Here is a 24,076-nt window from a genome sequence, read left to right on the forward strand (position 1 = left end):
AGGTTGAGAACACTGCTCTAGGTACTTCTGTTCAAACCTCCACACATTTTATTCAGAATATGTGGCTTCTTGCATGCTTCTGGATCTAACCATGCTGCCTTCTTTCCATTCAGCATCTGAGGCGCTGAGAGCTCTGTGACTAGGACTGGATACTCCAGACCTCCTAACAGATGCACAGATGAAAATAAAAGCCTCTGACTGGGGGGACACAGGGGTAGGGACTCTCCTGACAAGCATCCTCTGGTATTATGGCATCCCTGTAGAGCACCTCTCTGTGGCATCCATGTCATCATGTACAGTTAAAGAGCAGGATCTCTAGGAGCTGTTGTGTTTACCTAGAAGTGACCAGTGGCTTGGCCTGGCCTGGCCTAGCATCAAAGTCCTTTCAAAGATACAGCTATCTGAGAGCACAGTAGGAAACAGAGGTATCTGCAAATGATCATCCTATCTGGTGGGTTTTTACACCACGATTTCTGGTATGAACTGAACGCCTGTGACACAAACCATTAATTGTCTCCTAGAAGCTACTTTTCTCTTTACAATATATCCACATTTTAACCTTCATGCATCATTTAAAGACCATTGTCTAAGTGACCAAAGGAGTGGTGGGCTGCTTTAAGCAAGAATCTGATCTAATCTGTAAAGGAATAAGACATGGAAGAAACTGGAAGGGGGACTTGGGATGAGCTACAAGGAGGGAAGGGAAGTGATCTAACTATATTTTAATTAAAAATTATTAACTTTCTTTAAATGAAAAAGAAATAAAAGTATTAGGCAGGCCTGATGATGTAAACCTATGATTCTAGCTATATGGTAGGCTGATGCAGGAAGATACAAATCCTGACCTACTTGGGCTACACAGTGAATTTAAAACTAACTTGGTTGGGGCTGGAGAGATGGTTCAGTGGTTGAGAGCACTGGCTGCTCTCCCAAATGATCAGGGTTCAATTCCCTGCATCCACATGGCAGCTCAGAACTGTCTGGGAATGTGACACCCTCATATAGACATGAATGCAGACAAAAATACCAATGCACATAAAGTTAAATTAATTAGTTTTTAAAAGACTAACTTGGTCAGCTTTGTGGAAGCCTGTTTCAGAGTTTTAAAATAAATGAGAAGAAGAGTGGGAATAATGTGTAAGGCTAGAGTGATCATCTAGAACTGTCAAGATAAAGGGGAAGGAAAGGGACACCATAGTGTTTTCTATTTCTACATGATGCCTGGAAGACACACATAATAACATGAGTTTGGCAGCCATCTTGAGCCATGACACAAAATCACATGCTTAGGACACCAGAATAACCAGATAGAAGAAGTCTGATCCTCTACATTGTGAAAAATACCATTCCTGGATTGATTCCCTCTAAAGCAGAGAGAGGTAGGCTTCTTCATTGTATAAACAACTATTATTTTAGGTGTTCCATTATTGCCAAGCACATGTTGTAATCATCAGTGCAGCAAACTAATGTACTAAATATGGACAATTTATTCTGTCCTTTATTTAATCAATAAATAGTTATCTAAGGACTACTGAGTGCCAAGACTCGTCCAGACTAGATTGCACCCTGGGAATAGAGTGAGGAACTTAGGCCTGGTCCTGTGCTCAAAGCACTTAGAATTGAATGAATGATTCCAGGTCTGTTTTGTAGGATGAGTAGAGATACAAGTGGATACAGTCACATCCAGATCCCAGAAGGAGGACATTCTGTATTTACACATAGTAGAGTATAGAGGAGACTCTCTGATAGTTCTGGCAATAGTTTTTAGAGAATCAGAGGATTAACTTTGCTTACCTGTTCACATATGGCTCTTCAGGGAAAGACCTGTAAGCTATTCACTTCAAGTTCTTCCACAGATCTGACTAATCCCATTAACTACTTGATTTGGTCCAGAGTTCAGCCATCTTTATCCCCTATCTTTCCTGGTGCCCCTCATTTTCAGCAAATGCTGTCATTTTTAGCATAAAAATAAATCTCAAACTCTTTATTAATATTGGTCATTGAGAGCAGTGGTCAGTTTCATAAATCTGGCCATTTATTATGGTTACACAAGAGCCATCCTGAGCTAAGACGGTTACATGGTAAGGTAGTTTGGGAAGGAAGAGTCATGATCTAGGCCACTGATGCCCACATGGTTCAGTGATGATGATGGTGATGGTGGTAACCAAGGACTGTAGTGATAATAGTGATGATGGCAACAATGATGTTGAAAGAGATGGTGTTGATGATGATGACAGAAATACAGTTGCTGATTCTGCTGCTGCTGCTGCTGGTGGTGAGATGATGAAATCATAATGATGATGGCAATAGAAAGATGATAAAGAAGAGGATTGAGAAGAGAAACAGAGTAGAATGTTCAGAACTGCTAAGATGATATTGATATCCATTGTGTCATTCTGACAAGTTCCCCATTGGTTGGAAATTATTTAAAACAATATGTTAAGAACAAGTAAATAAGACAGGAAAATGTCTCAGTTCCCTACACTATGAATATCCTAGTACAACTCTCCACCTCTCTCCCATTTCCCAGATGACACATCTTCCAGGTCACCCATCCCCTTTTTGCCACTTCTGACCCTCTAGGGTCCATTGTCAAGATGCCAACAGTCCTCTTCTGGGAGCCCTACAATGTAATCCCATTATATCTAGAGAGAGCTCCCAAGACTCTGATGGGATCCACAACCCCTACATCTCTGACCTCTGTCCCCGATCTTTACTGGCCACACTGGGTCTCTGCATACTTTCTACAACAGTCACGGTGTCTCCATCACTTAGGTTCATCTTTTATCATCTCTCCCACAGACAAGGCTCCTTCCTGCCTTTCCCACCACTGCCTACTGCCTCCAACCCAGTTACTCTTCAAAATATTTGTCATGACTTGGCTTTAGGCTACATGTTCATAAGTTTATTTTTTGTCTTAGGGTAAATGCCACAGACTTGGGGCTTTTGTTCTTGCCCACCCAACACCCAGAAAGGCACCCAAATTACTTCATAATGAATGAATGTATCAATGTCCCTCAAGGCCCTCCCTCTCCTTGCTCTGGTTGTCAATGTGCAGCTAATGAAGATGTGTCCTTAGGTCATCTCCTCTAGAAGCCTGTCACTAGAGGTCATCACAAGCTTCTCCTCTAAGTCTCCTTGCAGGGTACACACTCATTTGCCCCCATTGTCCTGCACCACACACTCATGTTCCCCTATATAGGGAACAATCCATGAGTTTAATGAAGGAAAAAAAATACTCCTCCAACCAAGGTAGCCTTCTCCAAAAGTACACAAGGTTCTAGTTCCTTCCTGGCCTTTATCCTAATTCTTCAATCACTGCAGTCTGTTGACAGAAAATGACAACCAATGTCTCCAGAGGAATCAGTCACTGTTTCCTTACTGGAACTTTAGACCCATAAGCATCTCTCCCCTCTGTGATCCTGTCCTTAGTTCAACATCATCCAGGGATTCCTCCTGCATCCTCCTGCCTATTCAGTCCTTCTGCTGCTCTGGCTCCTAATGGAGCTGATGGTGATATTGACGATGGTGATGATTCCCACCTTTTCTCAGAATGCTTAGAGCTAATGTTTGTCATTCTGATAGGGTACCAGTATGGCTGATGACATATTTGTTTTGGGTAAGGTCTTAAATTTAAGCTTCTGAGCTAAAATGTAATATGTACCTTCTCATGCCTCATGCCCATAACAATTAATGTATACTCAGCATACCTCCTGCCTGGACTCAGCTGGCTGTCTCCATCACCTCTGAGTCTCAAATATCCTTTTCTCTGCGTGTAATAAGTCTAGAAGGGAAAGACCTCCGAAGGTTTCTGGGCTAGAGGCTGAGCCATCTTTGCTCAAGAACAGTGACCACTGTGATGTTGTGAGCATGCATCCCAAGTTCAAATCTTAGACCTCTACCTCCTCCTCTGGGTGGCTATTAGGAAGGTGGTGTCCAGAGGAAGGTATCTGGGTATGAATGACTTACTTATGGGACTGGGTTAGCTCTCACTGGAGTTCTGTCCTCTCTTCTACATATATCCACTCATCCTTGGTTTTCTGCCACAAGTTGAGATGGCAACAAGATCATACCAGACCATAAAGATATTTGCACTGTTGTCTTGAACCTCCCAATCTCCAGAACAGTGAGCTAAAGGAGCTTCTTTTCTTAGTAAGTTATTCAGACTCTGGTATTCTGTTGCAGCAATATACACAGACTGAGAGTTCTAGAGCCCCAGAAGTTGCCATCCTTCCTGTGCCTTCTACACCTCACTTCCTTACCTGGGTTTCCAACTCTCATCATGACATCACATTCTGTTGGTCCCTTGGTTTAGCCAACTCATGGAGGTGCCTAGAATTCTAACCCTGTCCTTGGTGCTTAGGCATGCCCTTTGACCCACACTTCATTGGAGGGATATCTGGAGCATATTTAAATCCACCTGCTTCAAGAGTCACTGATGGACATCTCAGGGAGCATCCTCTTTCTCAGAGACACAGAATGAGACCAGGTTCTGCCTGCCTCTACCCAATGTACTCTTTGGTGAAAAGATCAGGGGTCTAGCATACAGATAATCCTGTTCAAGTAGCCAAGTCTGTGCAGCAGCCAAGCAGGGTGACATTCCTGGAGAGGAAGACACAATGGGCATGGTTGGTCTAGCCAGCTGCTGGCGGGGACAGCTCCTGGGCACCAATGTTCCAAAGCTACTTTGTACTGGGTAAGGCTATTTGTGGTAGCTAATCTTAGCTGTCCACTTAATACACTTGGGAGGCAGGAACCTAGAAAGGAATCGCCTGTATCAGATTGGCTTGTGGGTATGTCTGTGAGACATGTTTACTGATTGATGTATGAAGGCCCAGCCTACCGTGGTTTTTGTTACTGATGTATGAAGGCCTAGCCTACTGTGGTTTTTGTCACTGCTGGTCAGGGTGGCCTGCACTGTATAAGACCAGTGGCCTAACAAGCAAAGGGAAACAAACCAGCAAGCAGCACTCCTCCACGGCCTCTACTTTAGTTCCTGCCTCTATGTTTCTGCTTTGAGTTTCTGCCCTGACTTCCCTCAATGATCTGTAACCCAAATAAAGCTTTTTCTTCCCAAGTTGCTTTTGGTCATGATATTTATCAGAACAGAGAAATAGACTAGAACAATGTTCCCTCCCTGGTACTGTCATACAAAGACAGCTTCTGGGCAACATGAAATTACGAAATAGGAATCCACTTGCCATTTACTGCACTAAGTATGGTGATGGGGATTTTGGTTTTTCTTGATCCTCCAGTATCATAAGGAAATTTGGATGGGGAGAATGAGTTCCAGACATTACTATCCAGATAGAAGTTAGATCCTATCTAGGGCCCTATGAATGGGAGGCCCTATGTCTCATCTCCTAGGAAGATAGCATTCACATAAACACTTCAGCATAGCCCCTGCACACAGACAGGGCTCCAGGCTCACCAACTGCCCAGGCTACTCCTCTACCTGCCTAAGGCCTTCAAAGAGATGCTTTAGGGATCACTGAGAACATGATCCTATGCAGAGCAAACAGTAGCCCCCTCGGATTTACTCCCAGCAGCCCCAGGCCCATGCACAGAGCCACCAGAATCAATACAGATTCCCAGCCACAAGACAAGCTTCCCAGTACAGGAATGGACCCCAATGCTCTATCTGTAACTCCTCAGAGCTTGTATTCTAGGGTCAGCCTGTCTCTGTTTATATAGGACAGTATAGCCTCCTCTTGTCTATGTGATCATAGACAAGTAAAAGCTTCTACTATCCCAAGCCTCCATTTCTTCCTCTATGAAGTTGGCATGATAGTGTTTGGCTCATAGGGTCTTTTCAAGATTAAAATAAGTTAGCCAGTGGGAGTGCTTTAAAAATTCCTCAAGCTTTCCAAGCCAGGCAGGAATATGAATGTTTGAAGTAGTACATTGTAACTCATGGTCAGGAGAAAAGGAACATACCTCGTTTCCAAAGACATGAGGATATGTCTGATCCTCAGCACCATCCTGGGACTCACAGTTTACTTGCTGCTGTGCCTGGGGACCTAGTAGATTTTCAGACACAAAGGTAGGGGTTTGAGTCTCCTACTTAGCTCCTGAACAGTCAGTACATAGCTCATGGATGCTGGGCTCTGAGCCAGGCCAGGAGATTGAGGGATGTGCAAGAGATCAGTAAAACACTCAAGCCTCAGGACACATGTAGAGAGTGTGTTCCACTGTCTTGGTGTACAGACCAGGAAACTGAGGCACAAAGCGGTCTGTAAAAGAAAGCCAGGAGCTTGAGTCTGAACTGAACCAACACTCTTCATTGGGGTGTCCACTACTTCTCTTTAGAATTCTGAAACCCAGATGCCACAGGGAAGAAGAAGAAATTAGAGTCAGAGGCCTAAGGTGATGCCTGGAAGAAGAGGTGGAGTTTAGGGAAGTTGACAAGAAGAGAATACTCCAGACAGAGCAGAGGGCAAGATGCTGCTGAGAAGCAGAAGCCACTTGAAATGAGTCCCTGCTAGAACCAATTTATCCAGGAATCCAGAGCGTTAGTCCCTGAGGGAACGGCCTAGGACACTTACATATCCAATAGGAAGCAGCTCCAAGGATACTCCCTACACCCAAAGCTGCACAAAGGAGGCTTCTTGGCCCTAATCCAATGTCTAGGTTGATGCCATCTGAGCTGCCTATATTGGGTGGAACTTGAATCTCGGCTATAGGAACTACTGTACCACTCTGATCCTACTGCAGGAGAGCAATACATCTACTCCCAGGTAGTGGGAGGAGCTTTTCTCTGTTCACTGCCAATACTTGAACTCAGGTGGAGGCTAGGTACTGCTGACCTTTGTATCAACTCTTTTTTAATGGAATAAAATGTGAATCACTAAGCTACACTTGCCTTTGAACACCTTAATAACTGCAAAATAAAAAGAGGTTAAAAAAAAAAAGAAAGAAAATCAACTTCAATACTTAATGCCCACCAGCCTCATCTGCTGGGACCAACACCCTGACCAAAACACACTTCACACCAAAAGCTATCCGAATATACTAGACATTGGAATTCACATTGACACTGACATTGCCTCCCATCCAGGTGACCCCTGTGGGCTTCCATTTTCTCTCTGGCTTGGTTGGGATAACCAACCTCAGCCACTCCATCATGTCTAAGGCTGTCAACCCAGAACAAAATATTCTTTCTCCTTCAGATGACTGATATAAAAAGAAAAGCCTACCTCCCACCTAGATAAGAGATAGAATATACCCAGATGTGCTCCCGAGCTCAAGGGCATGGCACAACTTTCTAACTCCACAGTCAGTCCTAAGCGTGCCCCAGACAAGAGACTTTGGGACACTTACCGTGAGAGGAGGGTGAGCGGGGTAGGTAGACAGCCTGGGTTACAGCCTCTGTGAGTCCAACCAAAGATGCAAAGCTCCCAGCCTATAGGTGTGTGAGTCTAGACAGGAGGGGAGGACTGTGAACACTTGGGTCCTGGAAATCATGACCTGGAGTCAGCTAGCTCCCTGTGACAAGTCTTAGGTCAGCCACAGAGGCCAAGGAGCTCATAGCCCTTCAGAGAGAGCAGAGCCACCCAGTGAGTGTTCAAGTTGAGTAGGCAAACCTGTTCCCCAGGCTCCTCCAACTAATGACCTATTTGTTTGGTGTGTAGTTTCTACCAAACAGACATGTGTTAGGGGCTTCCTGGTGGTATTCCTGGTTTGAGGGGCCCAGAACAGTGATGAAAAGATAAACTCTTCATCTATACAGAGTGTAGCTTACATTCTGATGAAGACAGGGTCTGCAAACAAATGAGCACATAATTGTTCTTAGCTGGGGAAGGTTCTATGGAGACAGCAGAGCAGGCGGTGCGAACAGGTGAGAAGTCCAGACAGGCCTGTGGGAACATAGCTGTCACCTCCCAAATGTCTGCTGCTAGGAAATTCAGAGTCATGTCACAGAGAGGGACAATACCTTGAGGTCAGAATATATAGAAGAAGGGCTGAGGGGATACAGAAGTCAGTAAAGTTCTTACCTTGCAAGTGCGAGGACCTAAGCTCCATCTCGGCACTCATAGAAAACAAACAAAAAAAATGGACATGAAGGTGGATAGGCAGATCCATGGGGCTTGCTGGACAGCAGCCTAACCCACCCGGTAAACTCCAAGACAGTGAAAGATGATCTCAATAAAACAAACTAAGCAAACAACAAAATCCATGACAACAGCTGGAAAATGATGATACCCAAAATCAATCACTCAATTGATCTCTCTCTTCTCTCTCTTCCCTCTCTGTCTCTCTCTTTCTTCTCTCTCTGTCTCTTTCTCTGTGTGTATGTGTCTCTGTCTCTCTCTTCCCTCCCTCCCACTCTCTGTCTCTTTGTGTGTCTCTCTCTGTGTTTCTGTGTCTCTGTCTCTCTCTCCCTCTCTGTCTCTCTTTCTTTCACACACACACTTGTGCACATGCACACATGCAACAAGAAGGCAGTCAAGAAGGTTAACATTAGTAGAGGCCACAGGGAGAAGCAGAAGGCAGTCAGAACTCATATCAGGTTCCCAAGGATGGTGGAACAGACAGTGGCAAATCACTCCCCTGTCAGCTACTCAGTCTTAATCTCAATCCCTGCACCATTATATCCTGTTGTTAACCTTAGTTGACCTTTCAAGCCTGTGGTCATGACAGTAAGCAGGTGACTAGTTGCTCCTTTACAGTGCACAGAAGTGGAGACCTAGTGTGAATATTTACTGCCTCAAGCTGATGTCACACTGGATCCTAGAAGGTGAAGAGCAAAACTCTGGAATTTTACAGGTAGTCTATTGTCAGAGAGGACACCCCACACTACTCCCAGATACAGCAAGACAAGCTCTTTATGAGAAGCCCAAGCCACATGAACACATTCAGTCTTCCCAGCTTTCTTCTATGAACATCAAGCCTCTATGGCCCTGACCTCTGAGGACCTGGAACACCGAGTGTGGTCCAGTCCTGTCTGATCTTCCTGTTAATTCTGGTGTTTTCTGTTGTGCCCCTTTCTTTCCACAATCCTCCTCTCAGATGCATACTGACCTGCTCTCTTTCTCCCATGTGTCTGAATCCTTCACATCCCCTGCCGTATCCACCAGGAGAGAACTTCTCAATCAGCCCACTAACTGACCAGCCAGTTCCTATCCTGGGGCTTTGACTTTTCCTTGAACCCCACACCAAATAGGGAGAAAAAGATGTTCTCCCTATTTGGATGTCACCCTCTAGAACTTGGTTCTCAATTTTGACCGTATGAATGGTATAAGACATTTTGAAAATTACTATATTGATACTTAGGTTCTGCTTCAGAGCAAACAAATGAGAATCTTCACAGTGGGAACCACACATTATAGTCTCAAAAACAGGCAGCCATCTTCCAGTTAACTTGCCAAAATGACCAACACAAAGGGAAAGAGGAGAGGCACTCCGTATATGTTCTCTAGGCCTTTTAGGAAACATGGAGTTGTTCCTTTGGCCACATACATGCGAATCTACAAGAAGGGTGATATTGTAGACATCAAGGGAATGGGTACTGTTCAAAAAGGAATGCCCCATAAGTGTTACCACGGCAAAACCGGAAGAGTCTACAATGTCACCCAGCATGCCGTGGGCATCATTGTAAACAAGCAAGTTAAGGGCAAGATTCTGGCCAAGAGGATCAACGTGTGGATTGAGCATATTAAACACTCGAAGAGCAGAAACAGCTTCCTGAATTGGGTGAAGGAGAACGATCAGAAGAAAAAGGAAGCCAAAGAGAAGGGTTCCTGGGTTCAGCTGAAGCACCAGCTTGCACCACCCAGAGAAGCACACTTTGTGAGGACTAACGGGAAAGAGCCCGAGCTGCTGGAGTCCATTCCATACGAATTCATGACCCAGTGTACAAAAGAGAAATAAAGGACCCAACTGCAGAGTTTTTCCTTAAAAAAAAAAAATTCTCAAAAACCCATGGTATAACTACAACTAGAAATTCAAAACAGTTCCCATCGCAGAGTTGCTGCTGGTCCAGGGACCACTGGTTGAACAGTGAAGATCCATAAACAGCTGGACTTGAGGAATAGGGACAACAAATAGGCTTCCCTAATTTTAAAAGCCCAAGTAAATGCCTACTGAGCAGCTGCCTGTGGGGTTGGGAAGAGGATGAGTTAAAGACTCAGAGATGAGAAGGGTCCATAGCATAAGAATATTACAGGATCCATTCTGTTATACACAAAGTACTGAGCAGAGTACCCAGTACATGGCAAGTGTTCTATGCACTGGACTTATGCTACATGGATTACCGTGTTTTAATGTCACTGAAGGACCACCACTGCAGTCCTCACACCAAAGGAGCATAAGTATTCAACTTTCCAAACTCTGATCATGCCAGACACAGTCCCACAGACTCCACCTGGCCTAAGAACACCAATGTATCATTCTTTAATCCCTCATCTATTCAATCTGCTTCCCAGGAGCTATGCATATGCTTTTGCAGTGTGCTCATGGCTGATACTGAATCCTCAACCTGGTTTATCTTCAACTGTAAGGACAGCCTAGCACTAGAAGCTAGTAGCCACAGTTGCTTACAAGGAAGTCAGAAGGGCATGATCACAAACAGTACTCATAGGTACTCCAAGCATATCCACGCTTCTCCTTGCTTCTCAAACTCAAATTGCTAACCTTTTCCACCACCATACAGGGCCTTGTTCTGCAAGTGAGATACTGGGGTATTGTGGGTCCGGCAGGGTTCATGAATTCCTGGCTCATGCCAGGCAGCTTGTTCCAGGACAGCATGTTGAATGGTAGAACCACTTCATGCTCTGCTGCCTGCCTCCTTAATATCCCCCTAGGACCTCAGCCACTCTACTACAATTGGTGAGTGGTTGATCTAATGAGTGGGAACATCACAGTAAATTTCCACTTTGAACATGTGCCCAAAAGTTCGGTTTTAAACGGCTGCTCAAATTGCAACATTGTGTGGCAAAGGACAGCCGCTATTTGGAAAAGCATCCTGTTTGATACAAGCTATAGAATATGAAGCTTGTTGTGAAATCGCTTGTACATCTCAGTTCCACTACTGAGAATGCTTCCCAGGCATTCTTGTCCCAAAAAGCTAAGTGGAGAGTTTTAATTTGAGAAATACGAGGAGGGATTCTTGAAACAGAACTGAGTCATATAAGCAATGCCTTTGCCATCTCAACTCACCAGAAGAATGTATATAAAAAACATAAGAGATGAGAAAGCTCCCTGCCCAGTGAAGGGTATTTAAGGCCAAATCAAGACTGTTCATTGAATCTGTTTATAAATGAGACAGAATAAAATTTTAACGGAAGGATGAGAATCAGCACTCAGGGAGACTTTGATGCCTGGGTGGCCAGAAATTCCAGAGTCACAAGCATAAGTCTTGGGGGAAACTAGCTTCAAATGATTAATCTTCAGATAAAAAAAAAATACTCATAGCTGCTAAGAACATTAAAGTTAGGAATAGTCTTCAATGGGCAGTCCCCAGAGCCAATTGATTCCAAACTTAGCATTGGGGGACACTTTAGACACCGTCCCTTTGTTCAAACCACACCCTCCACATCAATTAAGCCATGATAGCTGAGAATAGGGCTTAGCTCTCCTTAATTTTTATGGCTTCCAACATGTAGCCAAGTTGAGGGATTTGGGCATTTAGTGTCTTTGTTCATAAAAGGGACAGGATCCAACTAGACCAGTGACTTGTCACTCTGGCTACATGTCAGAATCACCTTGTGGAGGATTTTAAAACACTAACGTCTGCCTCATCTGTAGAGATTCTGCCTACTCTATGGCTCCTGAACACCAGCACTTTTAACATGTTCCTAGGTGTTTCTAATGTGTACATAGCCCAGTGGGTGGCCACTGTACCAGATGCTTTTACCAAGATTCCCTCTACTGTTCCCATGTTAAGGATCTAGTGAATTCCAGCTGAAAATGCACTGGAGGAGTTTTCTGCCCAGCAAATTCACTCATCTTTACATGTGAAGCAGGGACACCTAACTTTGGAGGGGCCTAGGGATCCCTTTAATACTTCACAAACTATTGGCTGGGTGTATATGTATCTGTACTCATATGCATAAGTATTCAAAAAATACCTTTAGCTTTTATCAGATGCTCGAAAAATTTAAGACTATTATCTTAAAGGCAAGAACAACATGATAAATTCAAGAGAATTAAAGCATAAATGGGATAAACCTGATCTCAGCTCCAGTTAGGATTTGGGCACACCTACTGCCGCCTGGTGGCTTGACATCTTTATTGCAGGCTTAGTTCAAACCTGGATAAAGTGACAAATGTTAAGGTAACAGATGTGAAGAGTCCAGATCCAAAGCAGAAATTGTGTGTCTGGGAGTGAGAGCAATGCTAAGCTAGCTGATAATTCTCCCAGGGTTGTAACCTTCCAAACATACAGGTAAGTGGGCTGCCCATTCAGAGATTTTGCATTCCTGACCCTAACTGGGGAAGGATAGAATTTTTTTTTTTAAATCTCTTTATCCTGATTTTTGTAATCAATATGTCTTCATTTGAATCCTGATGTTCTCTTACTAACCATGTGACTTTAGGAAATGTTTTTGAGCCTTTACATTCCTCATATAAAGTAGGAGATAAATATTTCCAAGATTGCTACAAAGAATAAATAATAACATATCTATAAAAGCCTCTGAATAATACTTAGATCAATATCCCAATACATTACTGGCATTCACAGGTTTTCTTTTCCTATTAGTACACCCTACTGGTCTTGTCCAAGTTATTGAGTTTCCCAAAAAAAATCCATCAGACAAGTAAAGTAAAGCCCACCCACTTTCCTTTCTGGTGTTAGCAGGATGACGAGACAAAATAGCAAAAGGCAGCTCAGCCCTCCGCATCTCCAGTTACACATGCAACTGTAGGATCCATCCAACCACACAAATCAACCCAAGAGGGTTCAACCCACCGTGAATCAAAGCTATTACCCCCAAATTGGGCCTTACTGAACAGCTACACACTTTTTCTCATCATTATTTCCTAAAGCCCTTGACATAGCAAGCAAGTTTCATAGTGCTGGTATTGTATTAGATACTCTTAGGAATCTGAAAACCACTAAACAGGCAGATCTGTGAGGGCACTATGCCATCACTAGGCCATTCATATATAATTATATAGGGGACTTGAGCATCTATAGAATTTGGTATCCTCTGGTGTCTCAGATCCAGTTCCCTACTTACATAGAAGGATATGTCATCCTAAATCCAGGGAATCTATATCTCACAGGAAAAGGTCACCCTAAAATGCAGATACCATTCCTGTCTTTCTGAGTTCCAATAGCTGAGCAGTTTCTCTATTCGAATGCAGCCTTTATTCTTGCACATCTGGCACTCTGGACAGGGTCAAACCTTCCCGTCACATACATAAATGGGCAACCATACTCCACCATGGCAGCTGCAAGCTCTATTTCACATTAGAGAATTACACCAGCCACTAGAGAAATCATAAATGGGCCATCAGCCCTTGTCTGTCCCAAAGCTGGTCTCTCTCATACCAAACCGTCCCAAGAAGATAGTCCCCAAATTCTTCCATAAGCCTGCCCTGTCTATCAGGCCATCCACTACTGCACAGCGCCCTTACAACCTGCCTGGCCAAAGCAGAAACATCTAGCAGAAACACTAGAACCTCTCAGCAGCATCAATAAAACTTCAAGATGAACAACTCTCACTTACCTGGAGTCTGCTTGGCTGTGCGCACAGGGGTGTAGTGGTTTTTGGAGGTTGATCGGACCGGCGTGTTCTCTTTGGGAGAGGTATCGATGGCCGAGATGGTTTCTCTTTCACAGTGTGCTATAGGGATTGGTCCCTGTTGTCTTAGGATGTCAGCCAGAGCCCTAAACAAGGAGAATACACAGTGAGCCTCACTGAGCAGATGCACACAACCACAAAGAGGCAAACTTACAGTCATAGACACTCAGTTTTGAAACCATATCTGGAAGGAGCCAGAGATACAGCCATGAGCATTCAAAAGACAGTTTGATCTTTTGCTGGCCTGAAGGGGTGAGTATAGGGGGGAGGTTGGCATGGCCCTTAAAGGCTGTGAGCATAGTATCTTATTCTGTAATTCATTCCACACCTGTAAACAATAAGCTCTTTCAAAATACTAGTTTTCCTGATACCCATATATGCCACAACAGCACCCTCAGTGTCTCAATGACCCTACAGGAAAAAGCTGACGCTAATGGCCTTACAATGAACAGGGGGTTACTATCAATCAGATGGTCCAACCTCCCTATCCAAAAATATATGTCATGTAGCATAAGTTAGAAATTATTGACTTGCAGAAGTGCAGTATGCAGTCTATAGACCCAGCTGCTAGAGAAAATCTTGTCTTAAGAGCCAAGACAGGAAGGACAGATTTTTAAACGATAAGCATCAGGATAGATGGGTAGCACAGACAGTGAAGGTAAACACATTTTAGAGGAGGAGGCATGCACAAATGGGAAGGGACACAGAGAACGTGCCAGAGTGGAGACTCAGGGACAAGAGCTCCGGCTTGATTGACTCATGCCATGCTTCAGCTTTCAAACACGCACTGAGTGGGGGACTCAGCAGGCATCAGTCGCTGCAGGGACGAGTGGAAAGGTGCCTAGTTCTGTTCTCTGGTGACTCACAAATTAAAACAAGTCCCTCTGCCACCAGGTTTTAGTCAGGAATCCCTCATTATGAGTGATATGAGATACCCACTGGCGCTGGGAAAGAGGGACATTTGGGGAATGATCAAAGGGAGCAGCAGAAAAGTGTGGTAAGCCACAGCAAAGCACTCCTTGTCAGTGTCATGCCCATTCCTGCTAAAGCGCTACACCTCAAATTTTTCATGAACAGGACAAAAATCCTGTCTTCTCGGGGTCTCCCTAAGGCACCGGCCTTCAAAGCCTCTTCCATCTGAGATATCGCAGCTCTTCCCATGGCTTCCCTTATCCCCATGTCTATCTAGCTCCAGAGCTCCATCCTCCTGGAAAGTGACAACTACGGCCCCTTAGATGTATCTATGCAAACCGTTCCCTTCTGCTGTGCTGCCAGGAACAGGGTGAAGCTGCCTTGAAGAGCATTAAGTTGGCAATCTGGTCATTTAGTGGCACATATACAGAAATTTCACATTTTCAAGTGCTTTCCCCTAGCTGGCCTTCTGTTCTCGCAGCCTGTCAAAGAAAGAGCAGATACTCACTGCTCACCACGCTCACTCTGCTGAACTGGCAGCAAGAGCCAAAGCTAAGTACTCTGTGAAGGAAACCCAGCTAGCCCAAGTCCAGGGTCAGTCTGGAGTGCCATCATTCAGGGCCTGAGAAGAATGAAGGCAATGTCCCAGAGAGTCACAGAAAAGGTCTCTCAGCTCTACTGCTGACCAGCTACAGATTTTCAGCAGATCTTAATCTTTGACACAGAAATTTAATAATTTTCTCCAACAGTGAAGGGCTAGGTTTATACAAAGACAAACTTTAAGATCTTTCCTGATTCTAAAACTGAATTCTCTCATACATTTTTTTCAACATGTTTGGTATCTTCATTTCTTCACCCTTTGAATTATTAGAGACATCTTCCTATCATCTTTCCATGTTTTAAAAGACTGAATTACAAATTATGATAGACATATAGACCAAAGGAATATAATTGAAAACTCAAGCACAAACTTCTATATTTACTGTCAATTCTAAAGAAAAGAAAAAGGAAAAAAAAGACAAACATTAGGGCTGAAAAGAAGATTCAGCTGTTAGGAGAGCACACTGCTCTTCCAAATCCAGACTCAGACCCAGGTTCGGTCCCCAGAACCCAGGTCGGGTGGCTCACAGTGGTCTGTAACTCCAATTTCAAGCGATCCAACACCCTCTTCTGGTCTCCTTGAGCACATATATGGTTCATATAAATTCATGCAGTCACATTCATATGCATACAAATTAAAAAACACATCTTTAAATTTTTTAATTAAAATTTTTAAAATACCAAATATTAGTAGAGAAAGAACATTTATAAAACTGGCTAAGAGTTACTAGTTTTCCTTGCTAGATCTTAATCTCACACTAACATACAAATTAATTCAAAAGGGATCCTACACATAAAATTTAATCCAAGCACTATAAAGTCTTAAAATATAAATGCAAGTCATTGTGGCTTCTTAATCTGGGGATAATTTCTTACATGTAACACTGAAAGTCTAAGAGATATAGTGACATAAGAACAAGTGGAGATATTAAAATCATCACTGGCTCAGAGGAAGCCTTCACAGAAGCTGATGCAATCCACAGAATGGGAGAAAATGCTTGTAAAACATCTGATAGGCAGCTGAAGAGATGGTTCAGAAGTTAAGAGCACCTGTTACTCTTGTAGAGGACCCAAGTTCAGTTCCTAGCACCCAGGTGGTGGCTCATGACCATCCATAACCCCAGTTTCAGGGTATCCAACAGATGTCCTTCTGACCTCTGCAGGAAGCAGGCACACACAAGGTTCACACACATACATTTGAGCAAATCACTTATATACATAAAACAGGGCTTCTAAAAAAAACCTATAGAAAGAATCTTAATAAAGATTCTTAGTGTTCAATAAAACAGTCTTCAATTTTATAATGAATACAAGATTCAAACAGGCATTTCTCCAAAGTGTCAGCACCATTAATCCTTGTGGAAACTGCCCATCAAAATCACATTATGGTGGCCATGAATACATATGCAGACAGCCAAAACCAAACAAGAAGTTCATGGTGCCAGCTAGGATACAAATGTGGCTTCTCCACACTTTGCTGTTGGGGATGTAAAAAAAAAAAAACACAGCTCCTTTGGTAAACAGTTTAACAGTTTCTCAAAATGCCAAGAACACAGCAAATACATGGCCCAGCCTACTCCTAGGAGAAATGAAAAATAGATCTGCTTAGAACTAGTGTGTGAAGAAGGTTAAAGGAGCCATGAATAACAGCCAAGGGGTAGGAACAAGCCAAAAGCTCATTGGTTGATGAGCAAATAAGCAAAATGTGTTGTACTCACACAATAGAGTATTAATTGGTCATAAAAAGGAAAGAAGTAATGAGAGACACCATAGCATGGAAAAGCCTTTAAACACACCACCCTAAGTGGAAGGGGACATCCCCAAAGCCTAGGTCTATATAAAGTACCAGGTTGAGTAAATGCATGGAGAAAGAGAAACGCTATAGGTGTGGGCTTTTCCTTGGGGATGGTAATAACGCACAAAGCTTAAATAATGGTGACAGCTGCACAAAACAGAATAAAAAACCACAATCTTGTACATTTGGAAATGTAAGGATGAACATTAGGAAAATTAGGGAACATTAGGGAAATTCCATCTCACTAAAGCTCATACTGGGGAAACATCTTATAAAGACTCTACCCTACTTCTCTGATGCCCATGAAGAAGAATGGACTCACATGGTTAAACTCTTTGGTCAGGTGGACTCATTCTATTCTTAAGTGGGTTGATTTTTGTCCCCTCCTTTGTAACTTAGACAAATGGCCATATCTGGAGACATTTTGTTTGTCATGACAAGCAAGGAGGGGGTTGCTATTGGCATCTGGTGTGTGGAACTCAGGGATGGGTCTCAACATCCTACAGTGGGTAGTACAGGCTGCTCATCTTAAGAGAGTTATCAAGTATCAACAGTGGTGAGGTAAGGGACAATCTGCCCTGCACTGTGTGAACTGGGGGGCTAACTCCACAAACATCCAATCAAAACTGAATGCCAGCAGATTCTGGGGACACAGAGGTTCTAAGGGACCCAGAAGTGAGTGTTCTTTCTGTTGGAGTCTCCATGGCCCCTCAAGATACTCTGTCTGGTACCATAGTTTTGTCTACAGAGACAGTTTAAGTGGAAGTTCATGAGTGTTTTAACCTCATTGTCTATATCCCAGGACTGTAGAGCTCCTGAAAACCACCCCCCCAAGAAGACTTGCTTAAATGGCCACCTTCTTAAAAAGCAGCAGGCCCATTGGATCTGAGTGAGTAAGGTCTGGCTAAAACTTGACAATGAGTTATAACTCTGGGATACAGCTGAGCTATGGCTTCCAGTTCCTAGGTCATGTGATTACAGGAAACTGGTTCAGAGTGATCTTCTGTGGCCCAGTGAATTGGAATGAGCGAGGATTCCAGCCAAGTTGGAAAGGTGGGTTTACTGGAATATATACTTCTCAAACCTCCTGTATTATAACATATGACCTCTTGAACATATGTTATTCAAACGAGGGAATGGTGACCAGCCATAGGCTCCCAATCTCTATCAGGTCTTCAACATTCTCCAGAATCCAGCCTTTCCCACATCCCTCCCCACCCACCAACATGTTTAGGAGGACTGAGTGTACATCTGTCAGCTCCCCACCCTGCCCATCCCCTCAGCTCAGTGACCTCCGTCTTTGCTCTGCTTCCTCTCCACCTTCCATCCCTCAACTCTCCAGGGTGTTTGATAAATATTATTCTAATTCTGAAATGTGTGATCCTGGTCTCACCTAATTAAGTTGGATATGCCAGAGGAAATGAGTTAAGGACTGAGCTACTTTCTAACCACAGGAAAGAAACTTGGTCACTGAGGAATAATTGAAGATGCTTTGAAAGAATGGGCAGCAACTTTCAGGGTCTGGGGGACCAAGGCAGGGCAAAGCAAGAAAAAATAAGCAGGTCAGGAAAGAGAGAACATAGGAGCTAGAGTAGGAGGAAAGGAGAAGATGAGAGGAAACAGGAGGGGAGGAGAAGGGAGGAGAGGGAAGGGAAGAAGGAGAGACTCAGACCAGAAGCCTGGGCAGGAGAGAGGAGGGACACACACACACACACACACACACACACACACACACACACACAGTGAGAGAGGGAAAGGGAGAGGGAGAGGGGGAGGGGAAAGGGAAGGGGAGGGGGAGAGGGAGACTGAGACTTAGAGAACAGAAGAAAAGGCAAGAGAGAAAATGGGAACCAGAAGAAAGAAAGAGAGAGAGGCAGGGAGGGAGGGAGGGAGGGAGGGAGGGAGGGAGGGAGGGAGGGAGGGAGAGAGAGAGAGAGAGAGAGAGAGAGAGAGAGAGAGAGAGAGAGCCATTCAGAGCTGTTTCCTGCTCTCTCCAGCTGGCCCTGCTAATTTGGCAAATGCCAGGTGATATCTGGGCACGAAGAAACAATTAGCAAATGAGTGATTTGGGTCAAGACCAGTTTATTTATTTGCCTAAAATCTTGAGTAATGTTGTCAATGGTCTCAAGGAAATGTGGATAGAAAGCTATTGCAAAACAAACAAACAAATTCAGAGACAGGAGAGAGAACTAGGGGAGACATTTAGAAAAAAGGAAACTCAGGAGAGAAGGAGAGCTGGCCACGTGAGGGAGAACTTGGGGACACCTTCACCTCAGCCTTCCTTCCTGTCTGTCATGCTGGCTGCACTTTCTAACATATCAAGTCAAGGAACTCGTTTGCCTGAAAAATCTGTTTTCTTGCTGATTTCACTGTTTCCTCCTCTTCTACGGTTTCCTGTTGTGCATGCTTGATGGGGGAGGGTCAATTAATTGGGAAACAAATCTAATTCTGATCTCTCAGGCCAGGAAACGTGGGCCCTCTTCAGTCCCAGGCATTGCTTTAGTCATCAGGAGGATGAAAATGCCATCTTACCTTTGAACAGCACTTAGTCTCCCAGAGTGCTCTCCTGCCTAGCCCCCTGCCTTTGCTTCTAGCACTGTGACATTTACAGCTATAGAACCCTACATTTTACTATGGATTTAAGACTCAGACGTAGCTCAGTACTCAAACAAAGGAAACACAAATTCAACATTGTGCTTCTGACTTGAGCCTGGGCATCTTCTGTTACCCAGAGACACATGTATCTCACTTTACTTTTTAATGATTCTGCTCTCCCCAGATAGGCTTGGATCTGAGTTTCCTCTCTCTCTCCCTCTCTCTCTCTCTCTCTCTCTCTCTCTGTCTCTCTCTCTCTCTCTCTCTCTCCCTCTCTCTTTCTCTCTCTGTGTTGTTGTTGTTTGTTTTGTTTTTATGTTGGTTTTGTTCTTTGTTTTTGTTTTCTGTGATAAACACTATGCCCCAAAAACAACTTGGGAATGATAGGGCTTATTAGCTTATATATTCCAATAACAGTCCATCATTGAGGGAAATAAGGGCGAGAACCTGGAGACAGGAATGGAAGCAGAGGCCATGGAAGGATACTGCTTACTGGCTTGCTTCCTATAGCTTGCTCAGTTTGTTGTCTTATACAACCTAGGACCACCTGCTCAGAAGTGACACCATCCAGAGTGGGCTGGGCTCTCTTGTGTCAATCATTAGACAAGAAAATGCTCCCATAGGCTTGCCTATAAGCCAATCCGATGACAGCATTTTTTTTCCAACTGAGGTTCCCCCATCCCAGATGGCCTTTCAAGTTGATAAACAGGAATCACTGTGATGTTGTAGGATTTGATCACACTTTGAACCCTGAGATTGTGTTGTTTACTGGGAAAAAATATCCTGTTTCTAGTTGCAGTGTGACTCACCCCTTGGCACACACCTTTAATCTCTCTGACTAGAATACAGACATACCCTTAGTACACACCTTTAATCCCAAACAATGAAGGTAAAGTTAGTTTGTAGAAGGAACCACCCATGGTTGAAAGTGACATCTAATTGACTGGCAAAGTGATGAATCAAAGAAAGATTTGACAGAATAGGATATGCCCAACTCTCAAGAGAAGAGGAAGGGGAAGCTACTTGAGAGGCAGTACAGAAAGGAAGGAAGGAGACAGTTTTACCCCGACAGTTATGGAGAACAGGGGCAGAGGGAAGGAGAGGGCAGTTTTACCAGGAGAGCTTTACAAAGAGAGATTGAAGAGAGAACAAGCTAGACATAGGTGAAGACAGAACAAGCAGTAAATTAAGAAGGGGCAAGAATACCAGAATAGATTGCCAGAGTTTGTTTGAGGCCAAGCAGAGTAGTTCAGTCAGAGGCCAAGAGAGAAGCCAGATTGAATCAGTCAGCTTGGCGAGAAGTTTGACCCAGAACAGCTGAGTTGAAGCAGCCAGCCACAGCTCAGAAAGAACAAGAATAAGGGTGAGCTTATTCAGCTGTGAGTATCAGAGGCTGAAAACATTCTAGGCCTAGATTATATGGTATGGAGGCTAGAAGTTTCCAGGACTAGGCTTAGGTTAGTCGACTGAGGCAGTAAGCCTCTAAGATGACAATTACATCAGGGTGAATAAAAGTTACTATTATATGATGGCCTTCTAGTTTAGCAAATGCCAGGTGATAGGTGAACATGTAGATGCAATTAGTAAATGACTGGGTCAAGACCAGGTTATTTACTAGCTTAAATTTTTACTGTACACACTTATTCATTCATCTACTCCATCCATTCATTCACCTTCCAACCCATCCATCCATTCTATCTACTCATCTAATCATTGGTTCATCTGCCCATCCTCTCATTCATGTACCCAGTCATACTTCCATGCAGACATCTATTCATCTTTGTTCCACCCATCTACCTAACCATCCGGTGCATTCACCCACCCACTCAGCTACCTCTCCACCTATCCATCCATTCATTCCCTCACCCCTACATTCATTAATCCCGTTCACTCACTGATCTTCCTTCTAGACTCGCAATCACAGTTTTAGCCTCCTAGGACCCTACCATGGCCTTTGAACAATAGAGCTTTACAGAGTATTCAATCCTTAGTGGACCTGTGACCTCAGATGCAGCTCATCTGCCCGGATCTGTTTGTCACTGGGAGTCATTAACACCATCCACTTGGAAACATCACAGATTTTAGCAGCTAACCTTTTGGTCAAATGAAATCCTAACCATGTGCCACTATACCTCATTAGATCCCTGCTCTGCACAGGAGGCCAGAATGGGAAACTGAGTACTGCTCTGTGACGTTCTGGTCCCCTGACCTTCATGAATTTCCAAGTTTAAAAACAACTGTGGCAACAGAACACAAAATGAAACCTCATTTTTTTCTGCTTTGCTTTTCATTCTTCAAGCAGATGGTCAAACCCGGGTCTCCTCAATGTACGTGGAAACCTGGGACCCCCTATCTCATCATGTAAGTCTTTGGTCTGTTAATACTCTGTTGATGGAGACCCTGGAGATAACCCACATGGCCTTAAGTGGCAGCCACCTTCCCAGCGGAGCCACATAGATACTTAAGCCACATAAAGGAAGAAAATATGCTCAGCTAAAGTCCAGTAAGTTGTTCCACGCCAAAAGCACGGCTAGATGGAGAGGTAGCCCCCAGTCATGTCCTTTCTCCTTTGGGGAGAGAATGGGAAGAAACTGATGGTGTGGTGGAGGTATGATAAAAGGCTGAAGTGGAGTCGTTTACGATATTGCAGCTAATGTTCTTGGTCCTGAGGACTAATTAGAATGTTCCTGATTTTTGAAGAATTTTCTCAAGGCATCCCTGCCTCTTTTAAAGAATACAATTAATTCTTTTCTGTTGTCACTAAGAATTTGGGTTCTTGATGAGAGTGGCCATCTCTCATCACTCTGGTCCTTCTTACAGGGAAGGCAAAGTAAAGTGTACTGTTCAGGAAAGGGAACTCATTGTCAAAACTGCAAGGCTGAGTATGGAAGTTGGCTTTCATTTTCCCTGCAAATCTCTCATCGCTGCCTCTTTTACATTTCCCTAGAAGTGATGTATAGATGCTCTAGTCCAGCTAGGTAAAGGAGTCCAGTTATTTGAGTTCCATATAACTGAGTTCTCACTGGCACTAAACTTTAGGACAGGCTGGCGTCCTCTTTGACCTCTCCTTTGATGTTCTCTTCTGGGCAGTCAGAGTGTTTTTATCCTCCAAAATCTGCAGTCAGGACAACTGAAATGAACATATTTTTAATAACCTCGGACCAAGGAGAATGGCTTAATTTATTTCTCCCTATTCCCAGTTCTCACACAGTCCACTTGAAAAACACAGCTGCTGGCTTTGTGTGTGCACAAGACCGCTCTTCTCACACAGAGGCGTAGAATGGATGCAGGATCTCATTTGTTGGTTAACAATGTCTATGCATCTGCATTGAGCTGTTCTGCAGGTCTGAGTTGTCCCCAGCACAATTGGAATTCATCACAGCCAGTAAACATCTCTGCAAGGAAAGGGCGCCTGCTTGTTATGTTTTTCAAGTAAGTAGGGTCAGTTGCTGCTGCCCGATGTATGCCCGTCCTGAGGCTCTTAACAGGTGACCAGCCAAGAGTCTGCAGAATCTAAAAACCCCTTTCCAATAGCATCATCTCCATGTATCTCTTCCAGACCTCAGAAATAATAATGCAAATTTACCCATGTCTAAAAAATACAGAAGTATCAAGACCAGACTTTCCAGCAATCTTTGAATGATTTGAGAATGAATCAGATTTCAGTGTGTCAAGTCTTGCTACAGGCTAATTGAAAGTGGAGGCGGGGTGAGAGGGAGAACTGTTACCAAGATGTGTTAGCATAACCACACAGCCAACCACATGACAGGTGAGTTTATAAGAGTACCTGCATGTAAGGAACAAATTTATTGTATATTCAGTTTGTTTTGTTTGGTTTTGATGTTCTGTTTTGTTTCCTTTTTTGCTTCTGATAAAAGACCTCAGTCTCTAGGTGAGCAAAACACAGACAAGATAGCCTGGTGACTAAATACTGGGATTCTAAACCAAGAAGCTTATGTTGGGATAATGACCATTTCATATACTAATGGTCATCAGCCAGCTACTTATACTCCCATGGCTCTGTTTCCTCATTAAAAAATTAAGCCAAAGTAGTAGGGCAAAAAATAATATTGTCTACCTCTTAGGATTGTCATGAAGATTATTAAATTAGTTAATATTAGCGAAACACTTGTAACAGAGTCTGGTGCCTAGGAAGCACTAAATAAATATTTGACTAAATAAATCTTAAATGGGCTTAGCCTAGAGAAACACAAGTACAGCACAGGTGGAAGAGAGAAGCTGTGGAGAAAGCTTCAACAAAACTGACATAGAAAAACCCTCAAGTCACATAGTCTAGCTGTGGCCATGATCATCTTGGAAGGGATCACTCACAGGTCACATTTCCCACCACAGCCTAATGACAAGAAGCTACATGCTCATACAGCAGGTGTTTCTGAACCCTGTACTTGGACCTGGAGAGGCAGGT

General features: G+C 43.7%; 1 protein-coding gene across 1 annotated transcript in view; it reads right to left on the bottom strand.

Moving 5' to 3' along the window:
- Window positions 1-24,076, bottom strand: part of LOC114631678 (protein shisa-6-like) — a gene marked incomplete at its 3' end in the record, with an annotated part of 136,742 nt that overhangs the window by 100,069 nt on the left and 12,597 nt on the right. Inside the window, exon 2 of the mRNA XM_028780042.1 lies at window positions 13,674-13,834. Within this exon, the coding sequence (XP_028635875.1) occupies window positions 13,674-13,834 (161 nt within the window). The remainder of the gene's footprint in view (window positions 1-13,673; window positions 13,835-24,076) is intronic.

Source organism: Grammomys surdaster, unplaced genomic scaffold (assembly GCF_004785775.1).
Source record: "Grammomys surdaster isolate TR1022 unplaced genomic scaffold, NIH_TR_1.0 364, whole genome shotgun sequence".
In the NCBI taxonomy this organism is placed as follows: domain Eukaryota; kingdom Metazoa; phylum Chordata; class Mammalia; order Rodentia; family Muridae; genus Grammomys; species Grammomys surdaster.